The 26,072-nt window shown below is 35.1% G+C and overlaps 1 protein-coding gene across 7 annotated transcripts; it reads right to left on the minus strand.

The window, feature by feature from the left end:
- Nucleotides 1-385: 385 nt before the first annotated feature.
- On the minus strand, nt 386-26,066 carry sycp2l (synaptonemal complex protein 2-like). 7 transcript variants are annotated; one of them, XM_027172692.2, is made up of 29 exons: nt 25,949-26,066; nt 25,615-25,734; nt 24,036-24,152; nt 23,769-23,870; nt 23,513-23,537; nt 23,347-23,432; nt 23,135-23,220; nt 22,813-22,847; nt 22,538-22,680; nt 22,370-22,422; nt 22,213-22,258; nt 22,034-22,126; nt 21,696-21,756; nt 21,381-21,550; nt 19,733-19,760; nt 19,592-19,634; nt 18,963-18,996; nt 13,009-13,058; nt 12,870-12,918; nt 12,668-12,782; nt 12,503-12,549; nt 12,175-12,277; nt 10,036-10,110; nt 9,761-9,870; nt 9,574-9,668; nt 7,220-7,319; nt 2,136-2,194; nt 1,957-2,038; nt 386-1,037 (listed from the first exon to the last, which is right to left on the minus strand). In XM_027172692.2, exons 1-29 carry the CDS (start codon nt 25,955-25,957, stop codon nt 990-992), a joined length of 2,184 nt encoding a protein of 727 aa, XP_027028493.1. In that variant the 5' UTR covers nt 25,958-26,066; the 3' UTR covers nt 386-989. The 7 variants fall into 7 exon arrangements, 4 of the variants coding, with proteins under 4 accessions (XP_027028493.1, XP_027028507.1, XP_027028485.1 ...); XM_027172706.2 differs by lacking the exon at nt 25,615-25,734 and having other exon boundaries at nt 25,949-26,036; XM_027172684.2 differs by lacking the exon at nt 25,949-26,066 and having other exon boundaries at nt 25,615-25,928.
- Nucleotides 26,067-26,072: the final 6 nt, after the last annotated feature.

Genomic DNA, 26,072 nt, shown 5'->3' on the forward strand with positions numbered 1-26,072 from the left:
AGCTTATTGTATAACAATGTTTAGTCTTTTTCCCCACTCAGAAATATAATAGATAAATACATAGGTATGGTATAAATATGTGAATGGGGCATTACTATCCTGCAATAACACTCATACTAATTTATTAAACTAAAATAAAAAATATTTTTAAAAATGCATATGCGATGCACATTTGTATGCTTGTAAAATCAAGGCTATTACAACTTTTTCAAATGATGTATCTAGTGTTATTCCATTTTTGGAAGAAAATGGACATATTATATCTACCATTCAATGATGGATAAATATTTACAAATTTCCAGGAGCAGTAAATATTTTTATTTTGCTACATTCAAATTTGGTTATATTTAGCAAATACAAACATCTTGACAACTAAGGGTTAATATTTTATTTATATATGTGTGTATATATATATATATATATATATATATATATATATATATATATATATATATATATATATATTAGTACAAAACTACTACTTTTTGTTGAGTGGAGGCATTACTGGTCATGAGATATGTATTATGTACATGTATGTATGTCTAATATGTATTTATTAAGACAGAAGTGCAATCTAATCAGAGATAATTCATTAATATAAAACGGAAAATATTTATTATTATTCATAATAATAATAAAGTTGATTTTTGAATTCAACATTTTTTATTTATTTTTAATTGCCACACATTCAGTGTGTAATGTTCTTAATTTATTATTTTTTTAATTAAAGAGATGCAAGATATAGTTTGAAAAATGTTTACCCCATCACAAGGCAAGGTAAATGTCACTTAGTGGAACATGCTTGTTTTCATCAGCTTTTTTCACACATTATATAACATTCAAACAAACTGTTTTGTGTACCAAATTGATTGAAACAATACATTTGAATACAAATAATGCAATTCAGAAAAATATAAATTATGCAATGATCAAAGTTGTAATATTCATGTGTAGTTTTCTAGCTGGAATCTGTGGTTCTGTGGAATTTCTCATTCTCTAGGGCTGTCTTGGGTCGCTGCAACTGGAACTGCAGTGGACTAAAAAAGTGCAATTCAGGAGCCAGTAACACTTATTTTCAGTATTAATATGTTTGTAGAATTGTATTTATTAAGATCTCTAAAAAGTAACACCTTTTGTCCATCTTATTTCTATAAATTTAATCATTTTTCATTAAACTACATAGCAGCTAATAGTGTATATATTTATTTTACATCGCTGCATGTTATTGCATTACAGTACATACTTGGATAAGCAAATTTCCCCATACATACTGGCAAATACATTGGTTCTGTGTTCTTCCTAATGCCCATGGCTCTAATGGTCTATAGGTGGTATGCACATCTTAAAAGGTGGGGTCTCTGTTGTTTGAGAAATGCTTCAGAAAACTGCGTTGGGCCGCCAAACAAAACAAAAACAAAACTAACATGTATCCAATATGCACAAAGGGGCATGTCTTGTCAATATGGGCGGCGAGTGTGTTCAGTGCGCATGTGTGACATTAGCAGAAAGCGGTTTTAACATTGACATGGTGGATAAAAACAAAGAAAGAAAGCAAAGAAAGGCTTGCGATAAGGCAAGAAGCAGGACACATGTTAATATAGGATCAGTTTTCCAGCGCTGGAGAGAACTGAACGTCTTCCGCGTGAAACGGAAATAAACCTTTCACACTACAAAAACACATGCGTGTTACCATAGTATAACTCATAAATTTTTGATAAAAATATACCCTCGGTCAGCTGCCCGTACAGGTTCCGCCATAATACTTGTCTGGGTTATACTTGTCTGGTGTATGTGTGGGGCGGAGCTATCAAAACAGGGGTGGGACCCATTTGGGTTAGGGGCATGTTTGTTTTGGTGATTTCAAATGTCAACATTGGCTTTCAAACAACGGAGACCCCACCTTTAATGCAGAGGCAAAACTTTATGAAATATTTGTAGATATTAGATGATACATACCATGTTAACCATTGCATCGCTTTCCTTTGCTTGGCTTTGGTTGGCATGGACATCCTCTCTTATAACCTCTAGAGAATCCAACCTACAAGGAATACAAACAAACAAGCAAAAAAAATACATTTGAAAAGCTGGACACAGGCTTAAGATTCATCACATAGTCGTGTCATATTTTAGACTACCTCTTTTGCTGTTTATCACAGAACATGGTCACAGTATGAGACACTGACTTCCAAAAACCCTGGAAAAAGACAAACAGTAAAATGGTGTACATTATTGAATGATTGTTACAGTGGGTAGGGAAAGTATTCAGAACCCTTTAAAATTTTTCACTCTTTGTTTCATTGCAGCCATTTGCTAAAATCAAAAAAGTTCATTTTATTTCTCATTAATGTACACTCAGCATCCCATCTTGTAAGAAAAAACATGTAGAATTCTTTGCAAATTTATTAAAAAAGAAAAACTGAAATATCACATGGTCATACAGTAAGTATTCAGACCCTTTGCTCAGTATTGAGTAGAAGCACCCTTTTGAGCTAGTACAGCCATGAGTCTTCTTGAGAATGATGCAACAAGTTTTTCACACCTGGATTTGGGGATCCTCTCCCATTCTTCCATGCAGATCCTTTCCAGTTCCATCAGGTTGGATGGTGAACGTTGGTGGACAGCCATTTTCAGGTCTATCCAGAGATGCTCAATTGGGTTTAGGTCAAGGCTCTGGCTGGGCCAGTCAAGAATGGTCACAGAGTTGTTCTGAAGTCACTCCTGTTATTTTAGCTGTGTGCTTAGGGTCATTGTCTTGTTGGACGGTGAACCTTCAGCACAGTCTGAGGTGCTGAGCACTCTGGAAGAGGTTTTCTTCCAGGATATCTCTGTACTTGGCCACATTCATCTTTCCTTCAATTGCAAATCCTGTCCCTGCAGCTGAAAAACACCCCATAGCATGATGCTGCCACCACCAGGTTTCACTGTTTAGATTGTATTGGGCAGGTGATGAGAAGTGCCTGGTTTTCTTCACACATACCACTTAGAATTAATGCCAGAAAGTTTAATCTTGGTCTCATCAGTACAGAGGATCTTATTTGTCACAGTCTGGTAGTCCTTCATGTGTTTTTTCATATGTCTTGCGATGAATTTTTGATTTTAGCAAATGGCTGCAATGAAACAAAGAGTGAAAACTTTAAAGGGGTCTGAATACTTTCCAGACCCACTGTATAATAACTACTCAAAAAGCTGCTATATAATACAAAAAGAACCCTATATATAGTGTCATGTCATATATTAATCATTTTCTAATAAACGCACAAAAAAAATCTGTTCCTAATACTGCCCATCAACACTATGTTTTGGAATGAACTACAAGACATTCAAGACAGTGCTGTACATGGAAACTTACTTAGAGGTCAGCCTCATCACAAAAAAATAATTGCCAATTTCAAACCTTGGAGAAAATTATTTATGAATTCATTTAATCTGTATTGGTTATTGCGACCCAATTGAGATCAAAATGCAAAATGCTGCTGTCAGATTGCTCAGAGGCACAAAGAAGTGAGAGCACATTACTCCAGTTCTCATTTGTTTTTTAAATATCTTAATCTGAATTACCAAACAATATAAAGAGCTTCCAGACCATTTAAGAGTGAATTTGCATTCTCCGTCTAAGCCCCTATATTTTGTGTAATAGCTTGTGGTAATCTATTCCAATCATATTACACACATCCATTTTGGATTACAAATTTTCCACTTATTGCACCTCTTTCACTTATTATAGAAATATATTTAAGTACCACATTTATCAGGGTATGTTATCAAAAAAGTTCTGTGCTACCTTTGCTAAGCACTGACATAATGCATGTTCTGCATGGGATAGCCTAATACGTACTAGACTAGATGAAACTCTATATAATTATCATTAAAAACACCAAAGGAGCAGCCTATTAATATGCACATGCATAGTTCTGCCATTAGCCATGTTTTAAGAACATAAACCTGAGTATTCTCTATTGAATTAAATTTTAACTGTATAGCACTTTTAACACTTGACATCTATTATATATTTTCTCCCCAAAGCCGCATTCGTCCATAAAAAATGTATTCAAAGATGCAGCGAATAATTGCGGAAGCCACAAAGAACACTAGGACCAAAAGGCTACTTTTGGATTAATGGATAGAAATAAGGAAACAACTGCTCTACAAAAAAACATTGTTACTGTACATTTCTTAAATTTGCTTAGCCAAATGCATCTTAAAAAATATTCTGTGCACAGATCAATCAAAACTTTGTGCTGCATAAGGTCCATAACCACTATCCATTATTAATGAATTTTTGATGTCATCCTTTAGAAATGAATGTGTCATCCAGAATCCGGTCTGTCTGAAGTGAAACTTAAGCTTTACTCGTGTGCTTAGGGTCATTGTCTTGCTCAATTAGTCAAGGTCCATATAATAACCCAAAAAGAATTCTATGGAAGAAAATAAAAAAGTGCAGTTCATGCAAGGAAGCATCATCATTGAGATCAAGCAATTTTATAAGGAGGAATGGGCAAAAATTCCTCCAACCCATTGTTCCAGATTGATTACTAGTTACTGTAAATGTTTGGTTGCCATTATTGCTGTTCAACGGGGTCACAACAGTTAGTGAAAGAAAGGGATCACATACTTTTTCCTTTTTCTATTTTTTTTAAATATATTTAAATATATATACAAACTAAAAATAATATAAACAACTTTTCACAGAAAAAAAAATCATTCAATGAACTGAACCACTATAATATCTATTCCTAACCCTCATACCTTTGCTAAAAGTATTCAGACCAAATCACACCACTTCTGTGTGTGACAATATACTCTAATTGGATTAAACCTACAGAATACTTCGGAAATAACTCAGCTCATAATTTTAGAAGAAAGAAAGTTTGCAAACAAATATAAACTATTATTTACCTTAATATGGTAAATTTGAATAGACTTTCAAACAAGGGACAATGTCTCAAAGCAGCTTTAATGAAATAATAAAAAAATAGAATAAAAATTACAAAGTTTATAATTTAATGTATCCCTAATGACCGAGACTGTTCTGTCCCTATACTATCTGTTCTTACATCTCTCCTTTAATTTGGGTTGTCTGCCATCAAAGGTGCCATATTCTAAAATTCAGATCCACATATTCATCGTTTTAATCTCAAACCGAAATGTATTTAGTGCTGAATTATGTGCTTTGCATTTTACAATAGCAACCACTATCGGTAGAGTTATCACTTACAAGAGTTCTGATATGGCTGGTCCATGTGTAATGGTTGAGCCATCAGCTCTCTGAAACCCTTGCTGCACCCATATTATCCCAAAGACGTAACATACCCCATATGTGTATGCCAAGTCAGAGTAAATTGTACATGAGTTTTCTGCAGAAAGCATATCCATCTTAATTACCGTCATTGGTCTGGTAACAGGATCCATCCAAAAATAAAACGTGTTGGGTTATCACTAGGGGTTGCGTTTCCAAGTCTACCCTTGCCTTTAGAAACTCTTCAGACTCTTCTGAGCAATCATGAGGAATATCTTCAGGGTTAATCGTGCTACAACTTTCAATTGTCAATTCCGGTCCAGAGGATTGCATACAAATGGAAGTGTTTACTGTAATCTGGACATGCCAGTGCTGGTGCGAAGAACATGGTGCTTTTCAACAATTTAAATGTGGCCTGTCCCTTTGCAGACCAAGTTAATAGGGCGTTTGTTTTGGTTTTCATATCTCTAATTGATAGTACTTTTAGTGCAAACAAAAGCACATATCCATGGCTTAATGAATCCTGCCATGCACGGGAATAAACTGTGTCACAAAGTTTGAGGTCGCAGAGCCTTACAGATGGCTTCCACATGCACTGGTGATATTTTCCGCATGGTCCCCTCCAGAACTCACCCCAGGTAGTCTACCTTCATTTGACAAAATTTTCCTTATGCCCATTTCATGCCAGCATCTTTAGTGCCATCAGCAAGTCCTCTAAGCACTGTGTATTCATCTGGCTACAGATAAGTAAATCGTCGGCATATTGAAGAAGCCGACTTGTGATTTGAATGTTTGCCAAGTCACGTACTGCACATTTAAAATTAACGGACTCCCACAGTACCCTTGCATATTTGTCCTCCACAGGTAAATGCAAATTGTAGTTGGTAATCAGGATGCATGGCACACTTAAGTATGATATACTGTTCTTCATCCCGGCTCATCACCATGTTTTAGAAGTCATCCATTGGCGGTCTGTAAACCATAAAGTCTTTTGTATAACCTCAACAAGGGTCTTCCTCTTATCTCCCAGCTAAGTCTGTTGCCTGTTTTTGCTTCTTGTTTCATCTTGCAACTAAGCCTGTGGTTAATGGTTTGGTAATTAAACCCCCTTTATCTCTAACAAGATCTCTAAAAGGCCAAAACCAGATCTCTAATATTTTCTAGTCCTATATTTAGGCAGAGAAAGGGAAAGAAACAGAAATATTAGAGAATTATTAGAATAATTCTCTTATATTTTTCTTTCTTTCCCTTTCTCTGCCTAAATATACAATTACTTTTTCTAAATGCAAGAATGTGTTTTCTCTCAAATGCTACACTTCATTGATTCTGCAACACTAAGCTTGTATTGCAATTTGAAGTCATTGATATTTTCTGCTCCTCTCTTGTTAGTTCTCTAAAATAGGATAGTTTTTTTTTTGTTTGTTTGTTTGACATTATTTAGTTTTTAGCATTTATTTTGTCTTCATTAATAAGTGATAAAGTCTCAACATTTTCTGTTATTTATTTATGGTAAGCACATCTATTTCTGGTTATTCACACTTCCCCATCATAAATGTCTCCAACCTCTACTATGCTTAACATGTACTTAACATAATATATACACATCTCTAACATTTACCTAATTATTCCTCCCTAAATTTTCTTGACATTTAACCTCACCCCCCCCCCCCATCAACATATATAGCACAAACAAAAGAATTGGCCTTGCAATGAAAAGTAGTAAATAACAAAATTAAAGTTTCAAAATATTTATTGAAATACTTCTCTAATAATTCCCCTTACTGTATTTATCTAGATATTTTCCAATAGATTTTGCTGTTGACGGTTATTCAATGCAAAAAAGTTCCATCTGCTTGCATTTATGTAAATGCCTGCCTGTGTTGTAATACATGTTTAAAATGTGGAAGATAATAACATTAGAAAAAGTGTAAAAGTGTGATTGTGGGCTAAAGAAAATGCAAGTAAGTAAGGGAAAATACAGACCACAGTTTCTCTTTCAATGTTCTTTAGGGAAAGACAGTTCTGCTCCAATTGACCCAGCTGCTGTACTACAGCATTTTGGAAGCATTCCAAGTGAATAAGCCTTTATATGAAAATAGAAAAATAGAGCAATGAATGAATGAATTCGACATAGATAATAACATAATATGCCATTCATAACATCACTGAAACAAGCTACAAAATTCAAAGGTGGGTACAAAATAGCTGCAATTATTATTTTCTGAAAAATAAGTATTCATATCCACTGAACCTTTCCACATTTTGTCACGCTACAACCACAAAGAAAAATTTATTTTATTGGGATTTTGTGTGATAGACCAAAACAAAGTGGCACATAATCATGAAGTGGAGGGAAAATGATAAATGGTGCCAAACTTTTTTTACAAATAAATATCTGAAAAGTGTGGCATGAATTTGTATCCATCCCACCGGAGTCAGTTGAATTTGGGAATGTCTCTTCTAGCTTTGCACATCTAGAGAGTAAAAATTTGCCAATTCTTCTTAAAATAGCTCAAGCTTAGTCTCATTGACTGAAGAGCTTCTGTGAACAGCAATTTTCAAGTCTCGCCATATATTCCCAATTGGATTTAAATCTGGATTTTAATCTAAACCATTCTATTGTAGCTCTGGTTATTGTCCTGCTAGAAGGTGAACCTCCACCCCAATCTCTTTTGCTAGCTCTAACAGGTTTTCATCTATGATTGCCCTGTAATTGGCTCCATCCATCTTTCCATCAACTCTGACCAGCTTTCCTGTCCCTGCTGAAGAAAAGCATCCCAACAACATCATACCAGCACCATGTTTTATTGTGGGGATCGTGTGTTCAGGATGATGTGCACTGTTAGGTTTCCGCCACACAATGAATTGCATTTAGGCCAAAATTTGTGGTCTCATTTTTGGTCTCATCTGACCAGAGCACCTTCTTCCTTATTTGCGGTGTCCCCCACATGGCTTGTCACCTACTGCAAATGGACTTCATATGGCTATGTTTCAACAATGTTTTTCTTCTTGCCACTCTTCCATAAAGGCCAGATTTGTGGAGTCCATGACTAATACAGTACTTGTCCTGTGGACAGATTTTCCCACCTGAGCTGTAAATCTCTCTTCCTCTCTGATCAATACTCTCCTTAACCAGCCTGTCAATTTAGGTGGATGGTCATGTCTTGGTAGGTTTGCAGTTGTGCCGTTCTCTTTCCATGTTTTGATTGTACACTGCTCCATGAGATTTTGAAGGCTTGGGATATTGTTTTATAACCTAACCCTGCTTAAACCTCTTAAACTTTATCCCTGACGTGTCAAATGTCTTCCATGGTCTTTATTTTACTGTTTGTTCACTAATGTTCTCTAACAAACCTCTAAGGGCTTCACAGAAAAGCTGTGTTTATACTGAGATTAAATTACACACAAGACTCTATTTACTAATTAGGTGACTTCTGAAGGCAATTTGTTCTACTGGATTTTATTTAAGGGTATCAGTAAAGGGGGCTGAATTCATACAAAAATGTTGGACCCCATTTATCATTTTCCTTCCACTTCACAATTATGTGCCACTTTGTGTGGTCTATCAAATAAAATCCCAATAAAATACATTTTTGATTGTGGTTGTAACATGGAAAAAAATTGGAAAAGTTCAGTGCAAGACACTGTATATTAATTATTATACTTTATATTAATTCAGTCTCTCTCAAAATATTGGAATGACAAGGTGATTCGTTTGAATTACGTGTGTTTTTTGCCAGCTCAGGTGACAGGAAACAACAACACCACATTCATCTCCACCGGCCAGGTGTTTTTGCTAAACACTGAAAACATTTGACTTGGAGATCAAAAGAAATAAGGGACAATAGAATCAAACACTCAAATTTAAAATTTTATTTCCTGATACTTACATCTACATGTGTAAAACAATTAGAATGTGTCACCTTTAGTTTGCACTCACACATTTCAGGTGTGTCAGGAGTTTTTTGTCACCTAGGATTTTTGTCACCTTGAATTTGAAAAAGACAAGCCAACATGAAGACCAGATAACTAACTATATCTAAAACTGAGAAAAAATTTGAAGTTGATCAGTGTGAATGCATACACATTGGGCATAGCAAATACAACAATCTGGGGTGTATTGAAAAAAACTACTACTAGACTACCAGGATACTACCAATACCCAGACATTAAACTTGAGCCCGGGAAAACAATAGCAGTCGATGACAACTCCTCCAATCCACCCTACCCCCAAATGATCTCAAAGCCAGAGGTCTTCAGTATATGGCATATGACAGAATAGGCCTTGTCATTCCAGTACTTTTGGAGGGGACTTTATTCTGCAAATGGCCTTTTACCTTTGCTCATGCACAGTTTTTAGCAAAGAGGATACAGTTTTCTGGCAGTCAGTCAAAGATTTCAGTGACTTTGTTTCAGTCTTCTTATACCTAGACTGTAAAATTAAATCGAGTCAATTTAACAAATGTCTACTGCCTTTTGTCTTAATTTTGTATACATGTACGCTTTACAAGAATAATTACTTACAGAGAAATGTTCTTTTAGCTGAGCTTTAAAGGAATCAAAGGCTGCCATGACTCCAGAACTCAGCTCTGCCTCAGATTCATCATCTTCCATCAATGCTTGGGTTATTGCTTCTATACATAGACACACACACAATCATTGTGCTTAATCAATGTATAGTAAGGATGATGTGGCACTGTTTTAAAATGGCAACTCCCCAAAAAAATTTAGTCTCTGTCTTTCTGTTTTCAGGCTGTGACTATAATAGGGTTTTAAAAGAGACAACTTAGGGTTCCTACCATTTGCACTCTCCAGCGAGGGGGAGATGAATAGTTTTCTGGGTTTGAGTGTAGGGATAGAAAGCTGCTCCTCACCTACAGCATCACAACCCAAATTAATTTCTGTTTGATAAAGATTCTCAATAAAGTCTAAGAGATCAGTGAAATCTGTGAAATTTCTAAGGAAATCAGTGAAGCATATGCATGAATCTACAGTATCAAGAATTATAAAGTATTCAAAACCTCAGAACATCTAATCTAGTACAGCTGGAAGCAAAATTTGTATGCTCTTAAAACTAAACAATAAATACAATAACTCTGATGCTTGTTAGTGTTAACCTTAAATGTTACTTTTGTTTCAAGTGATGAATGGTCAAATGTGTGCAATCTCAATAGTCATGTTGGAATTGTGCATGGCTTGGGGACTGCCTGGTCATCCTCTCACTTGGACATTTCTTAGGAGGCTGCCTGATCGGCTTCTGTCATGAGCTTGTCTGTAGGGGACAACCATGTCAACCATTGGTGTTGGTTGGGTCACCTCTGGGTTTGGCTGAACTAGAAGACCACCTTGTAGGCTTCAGCATTGCGGAGCTGGTGATGTCAGCACATAGGCCTCTAGCATAAGCTGCTTTGGGGATGGAAAGTCCTCTGCCTCTGGTATGAGCTTTAATATCACCCACTCATTGTCTGTTTAGCCTACTAGGCTGTCTGATACAAAGATTATAACCCTACCTTTTTTTTTCTTATACAAAATAGGCAGAGCTACTACTAGAGACAAAAAAGTGAACAGTGATCAGCCATCTGGTTGCTGCTGCCACCCAGCAGTAAAAACCCTCACTAGACACTAGATTAAGGGCTCTTTCATCTCTGCAAAATCTGACAGATTGATTATTATTCAATAATCTTTTTTTAATTTCTCTCTCACTTTTAAAAATTGACATCACAAAGCAGATGTACACAAATATCACAGGAACAATATTTTTGGCCAACACAACATGACCGGGAACAATGCAGACAGAATGTGCCAGTGAATTATATGGCCAGTACAACTGTACTACTAGTATAGAACCAGTATCAGTGTGGGGAACACCTTTAGCATGCAAGCAAGGGACATTCTGCATATTTACACAAAAAACCCTTCTCTGGGACAGTCTGTCAACTTGTCACTAGTATGCAGGTAATGCTGCCACATTCGTTAAATCTATAATGAATTCCGAAATAACATTAAAGCTTATACTTATATATTGCTCAGAAGCTCCAGATTACACAACTCCACTTGAAAATACTGTATATACTGTAGGTGCAGAAAGGACATTATTCATTTTAAGGTTTCTTCTTCATAATTTCATTTAGGGTTTCCATGCCAGTGTTGCCACTGACTTGCTCATTGCACTGTTTGCATCTGTATTTTGAAATTTTTAACTCTATTTTTTAATTCTTATTTTTAATTTTTCTCATTTTTAATTCTAATTTTTTATACTTCTGTGAAGCTGTTGTGAGACAATGTCCATTATTAAAACCACTATACAGATGCAATTAAATTCAACTGAAAATACAATTTTAATCAAATAACAGAATATGAAAAAATATTTAAAACATTAAGCAACATCAAGGGGTTTATGTATAGTGATTTACATAATAATAAAAAACCTTTTTACTTGTTTGCATACAGCCACTTACAAAGTGTGTCTGACCTCCGGAACAACTGTATTTTCTGCCAATTAATCATACACCAATGTATCTTGATCCAAAGTATACATCTCTGTGCTGTCTGTGAAACACATTTGACAGCACATTCCATCTGTGAAGAACATAACAGACATCCATTCTGACAAAGCCGTCCTTGTCAGATTGCCAAACCCAAGGCACAAGTTTTTTGTGAGCCAACACATCCTTTATCTGAATGAACCCATCTGGTGCACCCAAACTTCTGCTTGGTTTGAGTGAAAATATGCACCTACTCTGAACCATTTTGGGGAAGATTGAAAAGACTTACTCTAAAAACAATTTTAATCAGGGACTTTAGCACCTACTGTGGCAACCATGGCATGGAATGTGATGTTCACCTTTGAGTGAACATGATGTGATAAATGATGTGACTTCACCATCAACTGAGCAAAATACAGTTTGTCTAAATGTAAATAATTCATTGTGACTTGCTTGAATCCAGAACAGACTCTTTGGTTTGGTGGGAAAGATCCAGATTCTGCTTCCCATCCATTCCTTGACACCTCTCTCTGACTCTGTGTTTATGGGTTGATTCCTTTCAACAGTCAGCATTAACATACATACAGAGTTGTGTTAAAATAAATATTTATCATAAACTACTATTTCTTGCAAAATATATTTACTATGCTTTTATTCTAATAAGCTCAACTATTCCTGAGTCCATGTTATTTGACATACTGTAAGATCAAAGGGAACAGCAGTTGTTTACATTGACTACCAAGTTATAGTTTCTCAGTAAAAAAAAAAACAAGAATGTTACCTTAAAGTACATCTCCTCGTTACTACTTGGTGAGGAAAGGGGGAGAACTATAAGAAAAGAAAGAAATTAAGTTTCTTGCACTATTTATAAACAAAAAAATAGGCTCTATTATAATTACTGGAAAGGAGAATCAGGACATGAATGGATTTGATGAGTTACATGTACCTTTGAGTTTACTTTTCAGCCGCATCTTTTTCCTGGTGTAGTCACACTGAAGCAAAGGTCTCTCACCTGGTGACACACAGCTGTCACTTTCTGAGTGAAACATCCTAATTCTCCTCTAATAAAAATAAACAATACAGGACAAATGTAAATTGAAGTACAAAAATCTTTCCTTAGAGAACACTACAACAGAACATTCAACAACCTTTTGTGTAGATTTTGCAGATGGAAACGACTTAACAGAACTGACAGACCTAAAAGGGAAAAAGGACAAGTCAGTATTACTGAATTAAAAAAATGAATAAATAAAAACTTTACACTTGAGTGCAAGATGATCTTTTTACCCATTTGAAGAGACAGACTGACTGAAGACAATGTCTTTAGCTTGTGCCACCTGAGCAACAGAACAGAAATGAATTTAACTCGAGTCTGATTATTTGCCTTAAAACCAGATCTGTGGCTGTGGCCTGCTTTTTAATCCAGCCCAAAAATGCCACCCATGCAATTGCTTTTTAACAATTTGCAACCTAGTTCCAAAACTAGCACTAACCCAATATTTATATTGAACATTGCTCTCAGGCATTGATATTTATATTTCAACCTTAACATTTAACAAATTATATTTAAGTAATAATTACACTTAACATTAACAATTTCCTCTGTCAAATTGAGCTGTATGTGTACTCCTGGAATGTGTGCCCCTATTCCTGACACTTGTTTACTACTGTAACTCCTCTTGCTCTCCAAACCAGTCAGTCAACTAAGAAAACTCTTAACGGACAACAATTAGAAGCTAATTATAAAAATATAGTTTTAGAAACAGAGGCGAATTCCTTTCAGAAAGAAAGGCTTGAGTGATGTGTACAGTACCAAAAAGTGGGTTGACACAATGTTCCAAAACAATCTTGTGGGTTTTTTTTTTTAAACATGAACAGCACCAAAGTGGATAATCTAAAATTGCATCAGATAGTTGTGGGTTCATACTCAAATTACCATTTTACTTTTGTGGTGATAGCTCAATAACCCCTTACAAATGGCTGCAGAAATGTGATTGTTTTTGTCCCCATTTTCCCATGAGCTGAACTCAAAGATCTATGACTTTTTCTATGTACACAAAAGGGCTATTTGTCTCAAATATTGTACACAAATCTGTGTAAATCTGTGTTAGTGAGCACTTTTCCTTTGCTGAGATAATCCATCCACCTCACAAGTTTGGCCTATCAAGATGCTGATTAGACAGCATGATTATTGCACAGGTGTGCCTTAGGCTGGCCACTATAAAAGGCCACTCTAAAATGCGCAGGTTTTTAATCAAATATCACAAAGCCACAGATGTTGCAAGTTTTGAGGAAGTGTGCAATTATCATGCTGATTGCAGGGATGTCCACCAGAACTGTTGGCTGTGAATTGAATGTTAATTTCTCAGTGATATATCCTTGTTTTTTAAAAACAGTGCAAAGTGTGATTTACAACGGATTTTTGTGGAAGTGGACCATGGCAGAATCAAAGGACTTAAGAAAAAGAGTTATTGCTCATCGTGCTGAAAACGTTTACAAAACCATCTCTAAAGAGTTTGGAATCCATAAAGGTATGTTCGCACAGATTATTTACAAATGGGGGAAATCAAAGACCTTTTGCTACCATTTTCCAGAAGTGGTCAACCAACAAAGATCACTCTAAAAAGCAATCTTGGTGTGCAAGGCGGAGTTGCAAGGAGAAAACCACTACTGTCCAAAAAGAACATTGCTGCCTATGAAGTTTACTAAAGATCATGTGGACAAATCTTACTATTTGAAAAATAATTTGTGAACGAACAAGACTAAAATAAAACCTTTTGGTTTAAAAGAGATGCACTATTTTTGGAGAAAGGAAAATACTGCATTCAAACCAAAGTCCCTAATCCATAATAATGTTGTGAAAGGACCTGAAAGAAGCAGTTCATGTACTGAGGAATGGAATAAATTTCTTCCAGGCCATTGTACAGGACAAATCAACAGTTACTGGAAACTTTACTTGCAGTTATTGCTGCACAAGGGGTAGTCATAGATACTGAAAATAAAGGTTCACACTCTTTTGGCAGTCACAGACACAATGGTGGATAATTTTTCTAAATAAAGTACAATATAATATTTTTGGCTCATTTGACTGATTGCATTCACTTAATTTTTTTTAGGACTTGATATACATTTGGGTCATATTTATGCAGAAATGACTGACACCATTTCAAGTAACACTGTATATACATACAAACAGTCATGGCCAAAAGTTTTGGCAAATTTTGTGTTTTGCAATGTTTGCAGCTTATACTGAACAAAACTTTACTGGTTATGGCCCTGGTATAAAATAACCAGCTAACAGCATTTCTCCAAGTCATATCATCAGCACATTTGAAAGTGTTATTAATTACTAGTCAGGAAAAATCTCCATCATATTGTTTGGATTTTAAGAGCAGACTGATTACTATAAAAAAAGGAAAGATGTGCCTCCAATCATTGTGTTCTTTTTAGCAATGGTTACGCCCAAAGAAAGATGTGAAGCCATCATTGCTTTGCATCAAAATGGCCTCACATGCAAGGAAATTCAGAATATTGCATCTAAAAGAACCATTTACTGGATCATCAAAAACTTGATTGAGAGAAGTTCGACTGCAGTGAAGGTGGCATCAGGACATCCCATAGTGTCCAGCAAATGCCAGGACTATCTCCTCCTGAGGAGTCAGCTACGAAATCACATCTCCACTTCTCTCCAAGAAAAACGTCAAGACAGACAAACATTCTGGAAAAGATACAAGGATTGGACAGTGCAGACTGGTGCAAAGTTATTTTCTCTGATGAAGCTCCCTTCTGACTATTTGGGACATCTGGAAAATCAATTGTCCGGGGAAGAAAAGGTGAACTTTACCATGAGTCCTGTGTCATGCAAACAGTGACGCATCTTGAGACCATTTATGCACTCTAAAAAATGATTCGGTTGCTGAACAACCATTACTTATAAAAATAAATAAACTAAACACAAATAACAAAGTAATTTTAACTTTTCAACCTCTACTTAGCATATATAGTGTCTGTAACATAAATATACAAGTTACAAGGCGAACCTAAGTGTATGCCTAAATATAATGAAAAAACATAAGTCACGTCAACTAGTATTAAAATTGCATTAAAACTAAGTAATTATAACAATATTTTAAGTATATGACTGAGCCACGTGATATGCAAATCTGGAAAAAACTGGATCCATCTGGTGATGCACATGTGAAGACGGTGGAAAGAGGTAAGCTTAACTTTCTATAAACTAAGCAAAATATTTGATTTTGAGGTTTTGACATTAATAAACACTTGTTTGTAGTGTTAGGTGAAGATATTTTCTGAAACGCAAAGAGGCGAAGACGCTGAAAAGAGGTAAGATGTGTCGTTTTAAGGTACATTCATTTATTTGTGTTAATGCATTTGTGGTCAAGAAAGAAACTTTTTTAAATTGAATTTCTACGAATGTAGCTTCAGCAATTAGAAATGTGTTACTTAAATACTTGAAAGTCTAGTTTGTACAAGAAAGTTATTGTATGAAAGGAGGAACGAGTGTGCATGCGATTGTGCGACTGCTAAAGCAGACTCCATCGAATTAATTTGTTTATTTCAGAGGAATATGACCATGCATCGCGTTGGCACGCTAATTCTGTTCCCGCCCTGGTCCATGTAATATTAGGTCATTTTAGTATATACAATCTTTTACTGAAAAGGTCTATGTTAGTAAGACACTGCATTGTCTTGCCTATTCATACTAAATATAAAACTGTTTTTTTTTCTCCTTCTAGTTCAGAGCAAGAAAGTGTTGCAAATGGGGCAGCATGAAGGAAGTGTCCTATTGGAAGTGAACTTTCATTTGTTAATGTGACACATTTGTTGTACATTCATGGTTTGTGGTTTTAGGCTTCACCATTGCATTGCAGCCTGTTTAAAAAAATAAAGAAAAATGCTTTATTTTGTGTGATTTGCATGTGTAATTTATTTTAGTGAAGTGACATATGGTGACCCATACTAGGAATTTGTGCTCTGTGTTTAACCCATTAAAGCAGCAGTGCAATATGCAGACCAATAGCTGATAATCTACAATAAGTTAAAATTTTACATTTACTCAATTAATTGTCTTTTTTTTTTTTTTTTTTACATAAATGAGCTTAAATTTTAAGTTAACAACTTGCAATTACTTAGTAGATTCTATCATGTTACATATATTTTTAAATAAACAATGTTGTGTGTACCCAAAAATTTAAGTACATATAACGGCTTTCTGGTTAATTTTAAGTATTTTTTTCCAAGTTGGGTTTACTTAAAGTGTGAAGCAAAAATGGTGCATACATATTTTAAGTATATCCAACACATCATTTTTAGCAGTGTGTGTGGGGTTGTTTTTCAACCAAGGGAGTGGGATCACTCACATTTGTGCCCAAAATCACTGGATCACCTGAATAAAGAATGGTATCAAAATTCCCTGCAAAGGCAAATTCTCCCAATGACCCAGGAGCAATTTAAGGATGATCCCTGCATTTACCAGCATGATGGAGCACCATGTCATAAGGCAAGAGTGATAATGAAGTGGCACAATAATTACCATAGAGGTTCTCACACTTTTGGCAGCCACAGACACAATTTTGGATCATTTTTCTAAAAAAAAGTTCTGTTGTGAATGACCTACATCTGCAGATACCAAAAAATGTGTGTCTACATGTGTCTCACATTTGGCAGATGTGAAGAAATACTTCAAAAAGATATTTTACTTTTTTTTTTATCAATTTACAAAAATGCACAGTGTTCAAACAGAAGAATAATCTAAAGAAAATCAATATTTAATGTAACTATCATTTGACTACTCCCAGCATCTGGCACACTTTCTATGCTCTCACCATGTCAGGGATTTTGTAGGCATCAGAGTAAGGTGTAATTAACCAAATATACTGTACCAAGAAGGTGCTAATGATCATCAGTTTCATATGTGGGATAAAACTGGGTGAGAAACACGAAGACATACTATCTAGTATGAGTTATATGGTGCTATGGTGAGGTTGTGGAAGACAGTTTCATGTCACAGGTCGTATAAAAACACAAAACTGTGTACAGCTACAAAACACAAAGTTTTACTGTGTCAGCAAGGTCTGCTCCAGTGAAAAACTTTCAAAGTAAACTGGGGTTTCACAATGTGCTGTTCAATTATGAAGGAGCAGAAAGAAACGGGCTGAGTTGAGGACCATAGTTCCTTGTTAGCCAAGGAAACAATGCAGCAAATGAGACACATTATGCTTACTTCCCTTCGACATCTTCAGATGTCCAGCAGTGCCATCAGCAAAGAACTGGCAGAAACGAGCGGGGCCCTGGTAACACTGATCAAAGGCCACACCTCCAACATGAAAACACAGGCCACACCTCCAACAAGTCTCAATTACGCACGAACTGGGGTGCACAAAAAGGAGGTGCTCTGGACTGGTGAGCCAAATCTTTAAATATGTGGGTATTGACAGTGGTACAACAATGAGTGTCTGGAGGCAGCAGTGGAGCATGGTGTACTGTAGGTTTCCTGCAAGTTTGTGGCTGCATTTCCACAAATGGAGTGTGGGATTTGGCCAGGATTAATTTCTCAATGCTGTAAAAACACTTAATCAGGCAATACAATCATGGAGGCAGCTGACTGGCCCAAAATATATTCTGCAGCAGGACAACAACCACAAACATACCATCAGTAAAGCTAAACTTTAAGCAGTTTAAGCTAAGCTAAAGAACTTTCTTCAGCATAGAGAAGAACAAGTAATTCTGGAAATAATGATTTGGCCCCCACACATCCCTGATCTTAAACTCATCAAGTCAGTCTGGGATTACATAGAGCGACAGACTGGAGGCAGTTTACTTCCACAGAAGATCTGTGGTTAGTTCAAGACAAAATTGTGTGCAACAAGAGAAGAATTGCAGGCAAAGGGTGGTCACACCAAATATTGATTTGGATTCTCTACTGTTCATTTACTTTCCATCGTGTTAATTGACACAAACTATTAACACTTCTGTTTTGAAAGCATTTCTTACTTTACATTTTTCACACCTGCCTAAAACATTTGTGTGTGTATACATATACAGTATATGTATACACACACAATGTGCGTAAATTATAAAGTAATAAATGAGATTTAATTTCACTTGTTTGATGGCAATTTCTCAGGCCCACTTAAAGAGTAAAGGAACCCTGGGAAAAAGATAAAATGTTGTAACTTAAAGGTCTCACATCATATTGTCTGATCAAGATCAATACTTACTTGAGCTCTTCCTGTAGTCTCTGTCACAGGAGTACTAAACAGGGGGAGGGAAAAAAAAGGGTATACATAAACATACCAGTGTTTGATAAGAATTGTCTACATTTTTGCAGAGAAAGAAATGACTATCATCTTAATCCAATTAAATAATATACTGATGGAAAAAAAGAATTGCAACTCTTATTAGACTGGCAAAACTAAACAAAACAGGAAAATAGTTACAAATAATTTGTGGGAAAAATTGCCTTGTATCTTGCTATATAGAGAATGGGTCTGAATGTATAATTGTGGTGGGAATGTACAGGACAGAGTTTTCATAAATGCCAACAGCATGAAATAGGTGTTCCACTGTATTGCGTCAGCCAACAGTTTTGCTTTTGCAATAAGACCAGATATTTGTGTTTTAGACCGGTTATATGCCCAAGTTGGAACAAAGTGGCTTCTGGTACCACTGGTACATGACATGTACCTGCTCTGAGATGTTTTATTCCAAAAACTGTTTTTTTGCCAATCAAGATGACGCCAACATTTACAGGAAAATAAACAAACTATAAATTATAGGTATCAGAAAATGCATTTCTTTCTCCCATCAATATGCAGAATGTAAAATAAATACTAGTTGAGTTGTATACCTGGTGAATGTATTTTTAATTTCAGACGAAGTGGTTTGAATTCCTGAACAAGAAACAATTTTGTGTATTGAGAAATGTATTGCATTCTTTAAAAAATAAGTTAGATATATTTTGGGGCATAAGTAATGACATTTTACCCACCTGAATCTTCCTGACTAAATGCCGAATGCTGCAAATACATTGCAGAAACAATTTATACAATTAGTATTTTATAATACTAATGAAATTATTTTTTACTAACATTACACTTTCTCTCATCTTTAAACAAAACATATTACACTTTCTCTCATCTTGCCACTCATTGAATCAGAGGGCTGTTATGAATGGTACTACATGAATAGCCTATAGATTGTATATACATTAAAAAACTTCAAATTAAGACATTTCTTACATAATATCTGACCATGATTGTGTCTAAAGCAAAGTTATTGTATGATTAGTAAATATACAAAAAATGTTAGAATTGTGCTTTTTGTAGAATGTGACAGATCAGACATGTTTGTAAGAGACTGCCTTTTTAACCAAATAAAATATCTTATTACATACCTATATACAAATGTATTTCATCTTTGATGTTTCTGCATGCTGCAGAAGATGACCTGACATTCTGGTTTTAGTAAGGTCATGATTATGGCAATAAAGAAACCACTGATTTTCCACTATATTGCCCTGTTCTATATTACTATATTACATGTTCATGTTTCAATCATTTTTAAGTGGTTGACTTCACTTTGATGCTATAGATTTAAAGCTAAAATCTCATCCTAGATAGTATGTCGAATGGTTATCAGTTTGATGCAGTTAACATTCAATTAAATATTAAGTATTACTTTAAGACTCTGTTCCAATGTTTTTGCTTATCTAAAAATGGGGTGGGATGCCATGAAGTACCATGTTCTAAGAGTTTAGCGCATCTATATGCAAATATCATATAGATGAAATGATGAATCTCATTCATTCATTTTCTACCGCTTATCCGAACTACTTGGGTCACGGGGAGCCTGTGCCTATCTCAGGGGTCATCGGGCATCGAGGCAGGATACACCCTGGACGGAGTGCCAACGCATCGCAGGGCACACACACTCATTCACTCACACACTATGGGCAATTTTTCCAGAGATGCCAATCAACCTACCATACATGTCTTTGGAAAGGGGAGGAAACCGGAGTACCCAGAGGAAACCCCCGAGGCACGGGGAGAACATGCAAACTCCACACACACAAGGCGGTGGCAGGAATCGAACCCCCAACCCTGGAGGTGTGAGGCAAACGTGCTAACCACTAAGCCACCGTGCGCACCCCCCCCCCCCCCCCCAAAAAAAAAATGATGAATCTATAATTTATTTTCTAACTCAATCCCAAATGTCTTCAGTGTACAGCAGTACAGCTTCCAGTGCTTTCAGATGGGACTATAGTCATGTCCAGTGTCATTTGTATGAGTATTGGTTCCCCTTAGAATATGTTTCCTCTCAGGGATGCTTCTTCATGTTATATTCTATGAAACTGTAATGGTCATTAGGGGCCTACGGGTGGTTTCTCTTATAGTACACTTTAAATGACCTAAACTATTTTGGTGTTTCTTTTTTGGCTCTTTTTAGCATTGATGTTGGCCTCAGGCCCCTTGCTGTTCACAAAACAAATCTACACCAAAAGCTGCCGTTTGTGCAAAGAATCTGGAAATAAACCCTACCCTTACAACTGTATCTCCATTACTAAATTATGCAGCCTCAGGTCAGGAAGTTGTATTCTGTTGTAGTTTTACATACATATTTACAAAAATCCAATAAACCTTTGTGGTATCCATTGGCTGTAATTCAGCTCCCCCAGCATAGACTTTTTTCAAAGCAGTTTGAATGTCATGCCTACAGTCAAAAGTAATCTGCACCATTTTTCCAGTGATCTTCCCATGAGACACAGGAAGAGACATGTGAACACTCAAAATCTTCTGTTCACCACATTCTAAGAAGAGAAGAAATTCTTGCTTAAAATAAGAACAACAAAAAGGTATGTATAATTGTCTACATACAGAAATCAAAGCGTAATCTAGTTTGTTTTTAATGCTAGCCTTGTTGTCAGGCCATAGATGATGGTGCATCTGACTCACCTTGTAGGTTGTATGAACTTACAGCTTCTATAGGCAAATTAATAAGTTCCCATAGGGTTTCCTATAAATAATTATAATGATTAAGTTATGAACAAGTTTAATAGAAAATAAACAATAATTTTATAGAAAACAGAACCTTTTTTTAAAGTATACATTAGGTTTTTCAACCTCTCATGAGTTAATGTTTATTTACTGAGGCATTCTGTAAAAGGTATACACCATTTATTGGATTTAAATTAAACTCACCATATGTTTATGGCTTATAATTCATTCATGTAGTCAGTGTGTACAAATGAAATGACTGATAAAACCAATGTCAAAATAAGCTCAAAACTCACTTGAGCGTCATTTACATAGAAGCCAATGCAAGATGTCCCAATGTTAAAGTCTATCCAGAACTTCTGCAAAAGTTCATCCTCAGGTTTAAACAACTAAGTAAACAAAAAAAAGCATTAAGGTGGAATAAAAAAATATTATGCACACAAGTTATGAAATTTTGATTTCTTTGAAATCTTACCTCAGTGGTGTCTAGAAATGCCCTTAGGCATGGATATGAAAACACTCTGTGTGCATTTGAGAGAAAACAGAGCATAATTCATAAATAGGTCAAAGCAGAATATTGCTGACCTTTCCAGTGTATTACATTGCAATACAAATACACACAAAGCACATACCTTCTTGAGCTTCCAAAATAACTGTTGAGTTCATTCAGAAATATCCTACAATCCTTCATACAAAGGCATTAAAAGAAATTCAAGGAAATCATATTATTAATCAAATTCAAGAAATTCATCATTCTGATGAATCGTCTACAGAAATGAGAAATTACTGTAATAACATACTGTTTCAAACTCTTTAACCCTTATTGTTATGAAAGTTGAAGCAAAGTTTCTGTAGCTGAACCACTTGCTAGCCAGTTCCTCCCTTTGTTTCTTGGGCGTCATCCGACAGAGTGCCTCAGAAATGGCCACCTGCATTTCATAATCTAAGAAAAAATAGAAATTTGAGGCATTTGATTAAATTTTATTTTTAAAATGATGGGCGGGCACCTGCATGAATACATGCGGTGATAATTGTGTTGGACTACAGCAAATATAGTAGAAAAAGGATGACCTACCACCAACATCAATTATTGCATTAGCAAACTCCTCTCTAAAAATACATAAACAAAAGTATTCAAATTCTGCTTAATGTAGTCAGTGTGTAAATATTGCAATGTAAAAACATTGCATGGCTCGAAATGACCTGTATTGTAAACCCTAATACCACTAGGAGGCAATGTTTGCTAAACATCAGATATCACACTTAGTCCATCAGTAACAGTGAAATGCTGTGAAATAAGGAAAATTACATTGCATATACTTCTATATTTAGTATTCCATGTTTATTGCTTGTGTAAACCTTTTTTTCCAGCACTTTATACTGACAAATAAACTTACAACAGAGAACTATGATCAGACTGACATATTTTTTTGCGAGTCTCTTTTGAAGCACTGTCCAGCATTGAATTTATTGTCTTAATGGCCTGAGAGTGAACAAAATAGGGGGAAACAAAACAAAAAGTCAGAATAACGTGGTTATTGTTGAATTCTAATAGCAATAATGTCCACCTTAAATTATATTATTCGAAACATTATGAAACTAAACTTACCTCTAGTCGAAGACTGAAATGTACATTTTGGTCAATCACAACAGCACCAAACCTCAGTATAAAAATTTCCAAAATCTTAGTGCTGCCTGCCACAAAGTCACAAAATTACAAATCAAGATAAAAAAATAAAAACATTTCAAATGATAAAAACAAAATGTGGGGCCACCTTCACTGCTGCTCTGGCAAAGTCTCTGAAAGAGATAGAGAAGTTAAAATTTATATATATATATATATATATATATATATATATATATATATATATATATATATATATACACACAAAATCACAGTTAACTGAATATAGATTAATAGCTTTTCTTTAATAAAATAGTTGAGAAATTATTTGCCTAATCCAATGCATATTTTGGCTTGGCAAATTTTGGCTTTAACTAAAACCATGTATTATAAATAGATTACATTACCATTGACACTTCAAAGAACATTTCCACGATCCGCATTGGAGCTTTATTTAGTTTCTCATGCACCTTTAGATGCTCACAAACCATCTCAAACCAATTTAGCATGTTTGGGGGAAAAAATGACATTATGTTAACCTATTAAATCTCCTCCTTCCCCTGAAGGATGGGTAAATTTATGATACATTTTTAATGTACAAACAATAACTATATGTTTATAATAAATAAATAAATAAATAAATAAATAAATAAATAAATAAATAAATCACTTATCTTGATCATTAGCCCCCCAGAGACCAGCTGCGTGATGCAGTCTTCGTCTTTGTACATCACTTGTTCAAGAGCCCGTAATATCAGTGTAACATTTTTAAATTCATTTTCATGCAAATCCTGTGGAGTAAAAAGGACAGATTTGGCCATATGAACCAAAACAACAGATCACGTCACTGAGGCTTAAACGAGAAAGTGAAGGATTAATCTCATGTCCTAGAATCCTCTTTAAGTGACAACACAGAGACCCTCATAAAGGACTGAAACCCAAAGAGATTTATTATACAGAACACACTCAAATGTACCGAGCCTGTATGTATTTCGTTCATTTATCTTTTTGAATCCAGATCTTAAAGAAAAAGGAGAAAGAAAAAAATCTGTCCTAGTAATCGAGGCGTCGCGCGCACGCACACGTCACTATTGCGCGCCCAATTATTCGTGCTTCTTTATACATTGTAAACGTATAAGCATTTTTTGATCGTAAAATATAAGTCTATGATATCTATAGTTTAATGATGGAAGCGATTTCTTGTAAGGTCGTAGTTATAAAGAAAAAACTACTTGCATTATTGATGTTCAAGATCAATAAATGAACGCATTTCACATTCTGTGAAATATTATTGATAATAATGACTTAAAGCGTTAAACAAAAACAATCTCTCTACAAAATGTCTGTACGCTTTTGTGGCTCAGAAGAAAAGGGGTCTGTTCCTGTGCCTCTTGCATAACTGTTACAATACGCGCTTTTATTACAAATAAAAATATAAATACAGCAAACAATAAAGCAAAGCAAATAAACTTTACGTCAGTGATTAATGTAACAAAGTCATTCTATTCATAGTAAGAACAGAATGTCAGACTATTCATGATAAGTTACTTCTAAATGCATTTTCATGTTTAAATAATAGAGGGTTTTCTCACAAGCATCGATTTCACAAAAAAATGATCTAGATCATAGAAAATAGAAATAAATGATGTAATGAAATTACTTCATTTATCCTTATTAACCACTTTAACCTTATCCTGGTCCTAGTGGAAGACAACCTGAGAGGGACAGTGGACTCGAATGGAACTCTTTAGCACAGCGATAGTAAAATAAACCATTATTTTGTGTTTATTATTAAAAATAATCGGGTGCGAGTTTTATACAACCCCTTATTTAACTTTGTTTCTGTCAAAGTTAATTGTTTAATTTTTTTTAATGTTTTATTTGCTCATTATTTAAATTAAGTAAGTATTGTTATTCTGGAAAAATAATAATAATAATAATAATAATAATAATAATAATAATAATAATAACAATAATTATTATTATTGTTATTATTATTATTATTGTTGTTATTATTATTATTATTGTTGTTGTTATTGTTATTAATTTATAATCAGGCGAAACGATCCATTGTTAGATCTATATGGATAAACAGCATTTTATTAAACTGTTAAAGTCCACCCAAAAGCTCAAGCTTTCATACTAAGGAATATACAAATAATTATCTGCGCTGGTCTTTGATTACCATCTTATAATAAATAAATAAATAAATAAATAAATAAATAAATAAATAAATGTCTTAAAAGCAGATACCCTGCATGCAATTTCATCCAGTTGGTCGATCAGAGACAATGATGATTTCTCCCCAATAATCAATAGAAAAACTGAGGTAACATTGTTGGTGTTGAAAGCAACCTCCAGTCGACTTGCAAGCTGCATAAACGCAAGATAAAACTGCATGTAACTGAACCCGTATGAGCAAGTTGCAAGATGCCAAAGCCTCGGGTGTCGATGGCAGTTCGGTTATATTGTACAAATCTTTTCGCAAAATATACACATCACTGGTAGATAATTTGTCAGTGCCTCTTATGTGGGAATATTTTACTTTTGAAATAAGTAATCAAATGTGTTGTCAAATTACACTTACACTACTCATAATTTAGCAGGAACTGACGAGCTCACAACAGACAAACGGACACAGCTGCGCTCCATTAGAGAACAATGGCTCCAAACGCACGTGGTTACTGTTTTGAGACTTAAATGAGAGGTGA

This window comes from Tachysurus fulvidraco, chromosome 25 (assembly GCF_022655615.1).
Source record: "Tachysurus fulvidraco isolate hzauxx_2018 chromosome 25, HZAU_PFXX_2.0, whole genome shotgun sequence".
NCBI lineage: Eukaryota > Metazoa > Chordata > Actinopteri > Siluriformes > Bagridae > Tachysurus > Tachysurus fulvidraco.

Excerpts from the sequence above, each read along its gene's own strand:
- sycp2l (XM_027172684.2), bottom strand. The coding sequence starts at position 25,761 with ATGCAGTTTTATCTTGCGTTTATGCAGCTTGCAAGTCGACTGGAGGTT. Across the intron at positions 23,433-23,512 it reads TTGCCAGAGCAGCAGTGAAG|GCAGCACTAAGATTTTGGAA; the intron begins GTGGCCCCACAT and ends ACTTTGTGGCAG. Across the intron at positions 10,111-12,174 it reads AGAGTCTGTTCTGGATTCAA|GTGAGGAGCAGCTTTCTATC; the intron begins GCAAGTCACAAT and ends GTGATGCTGTAG.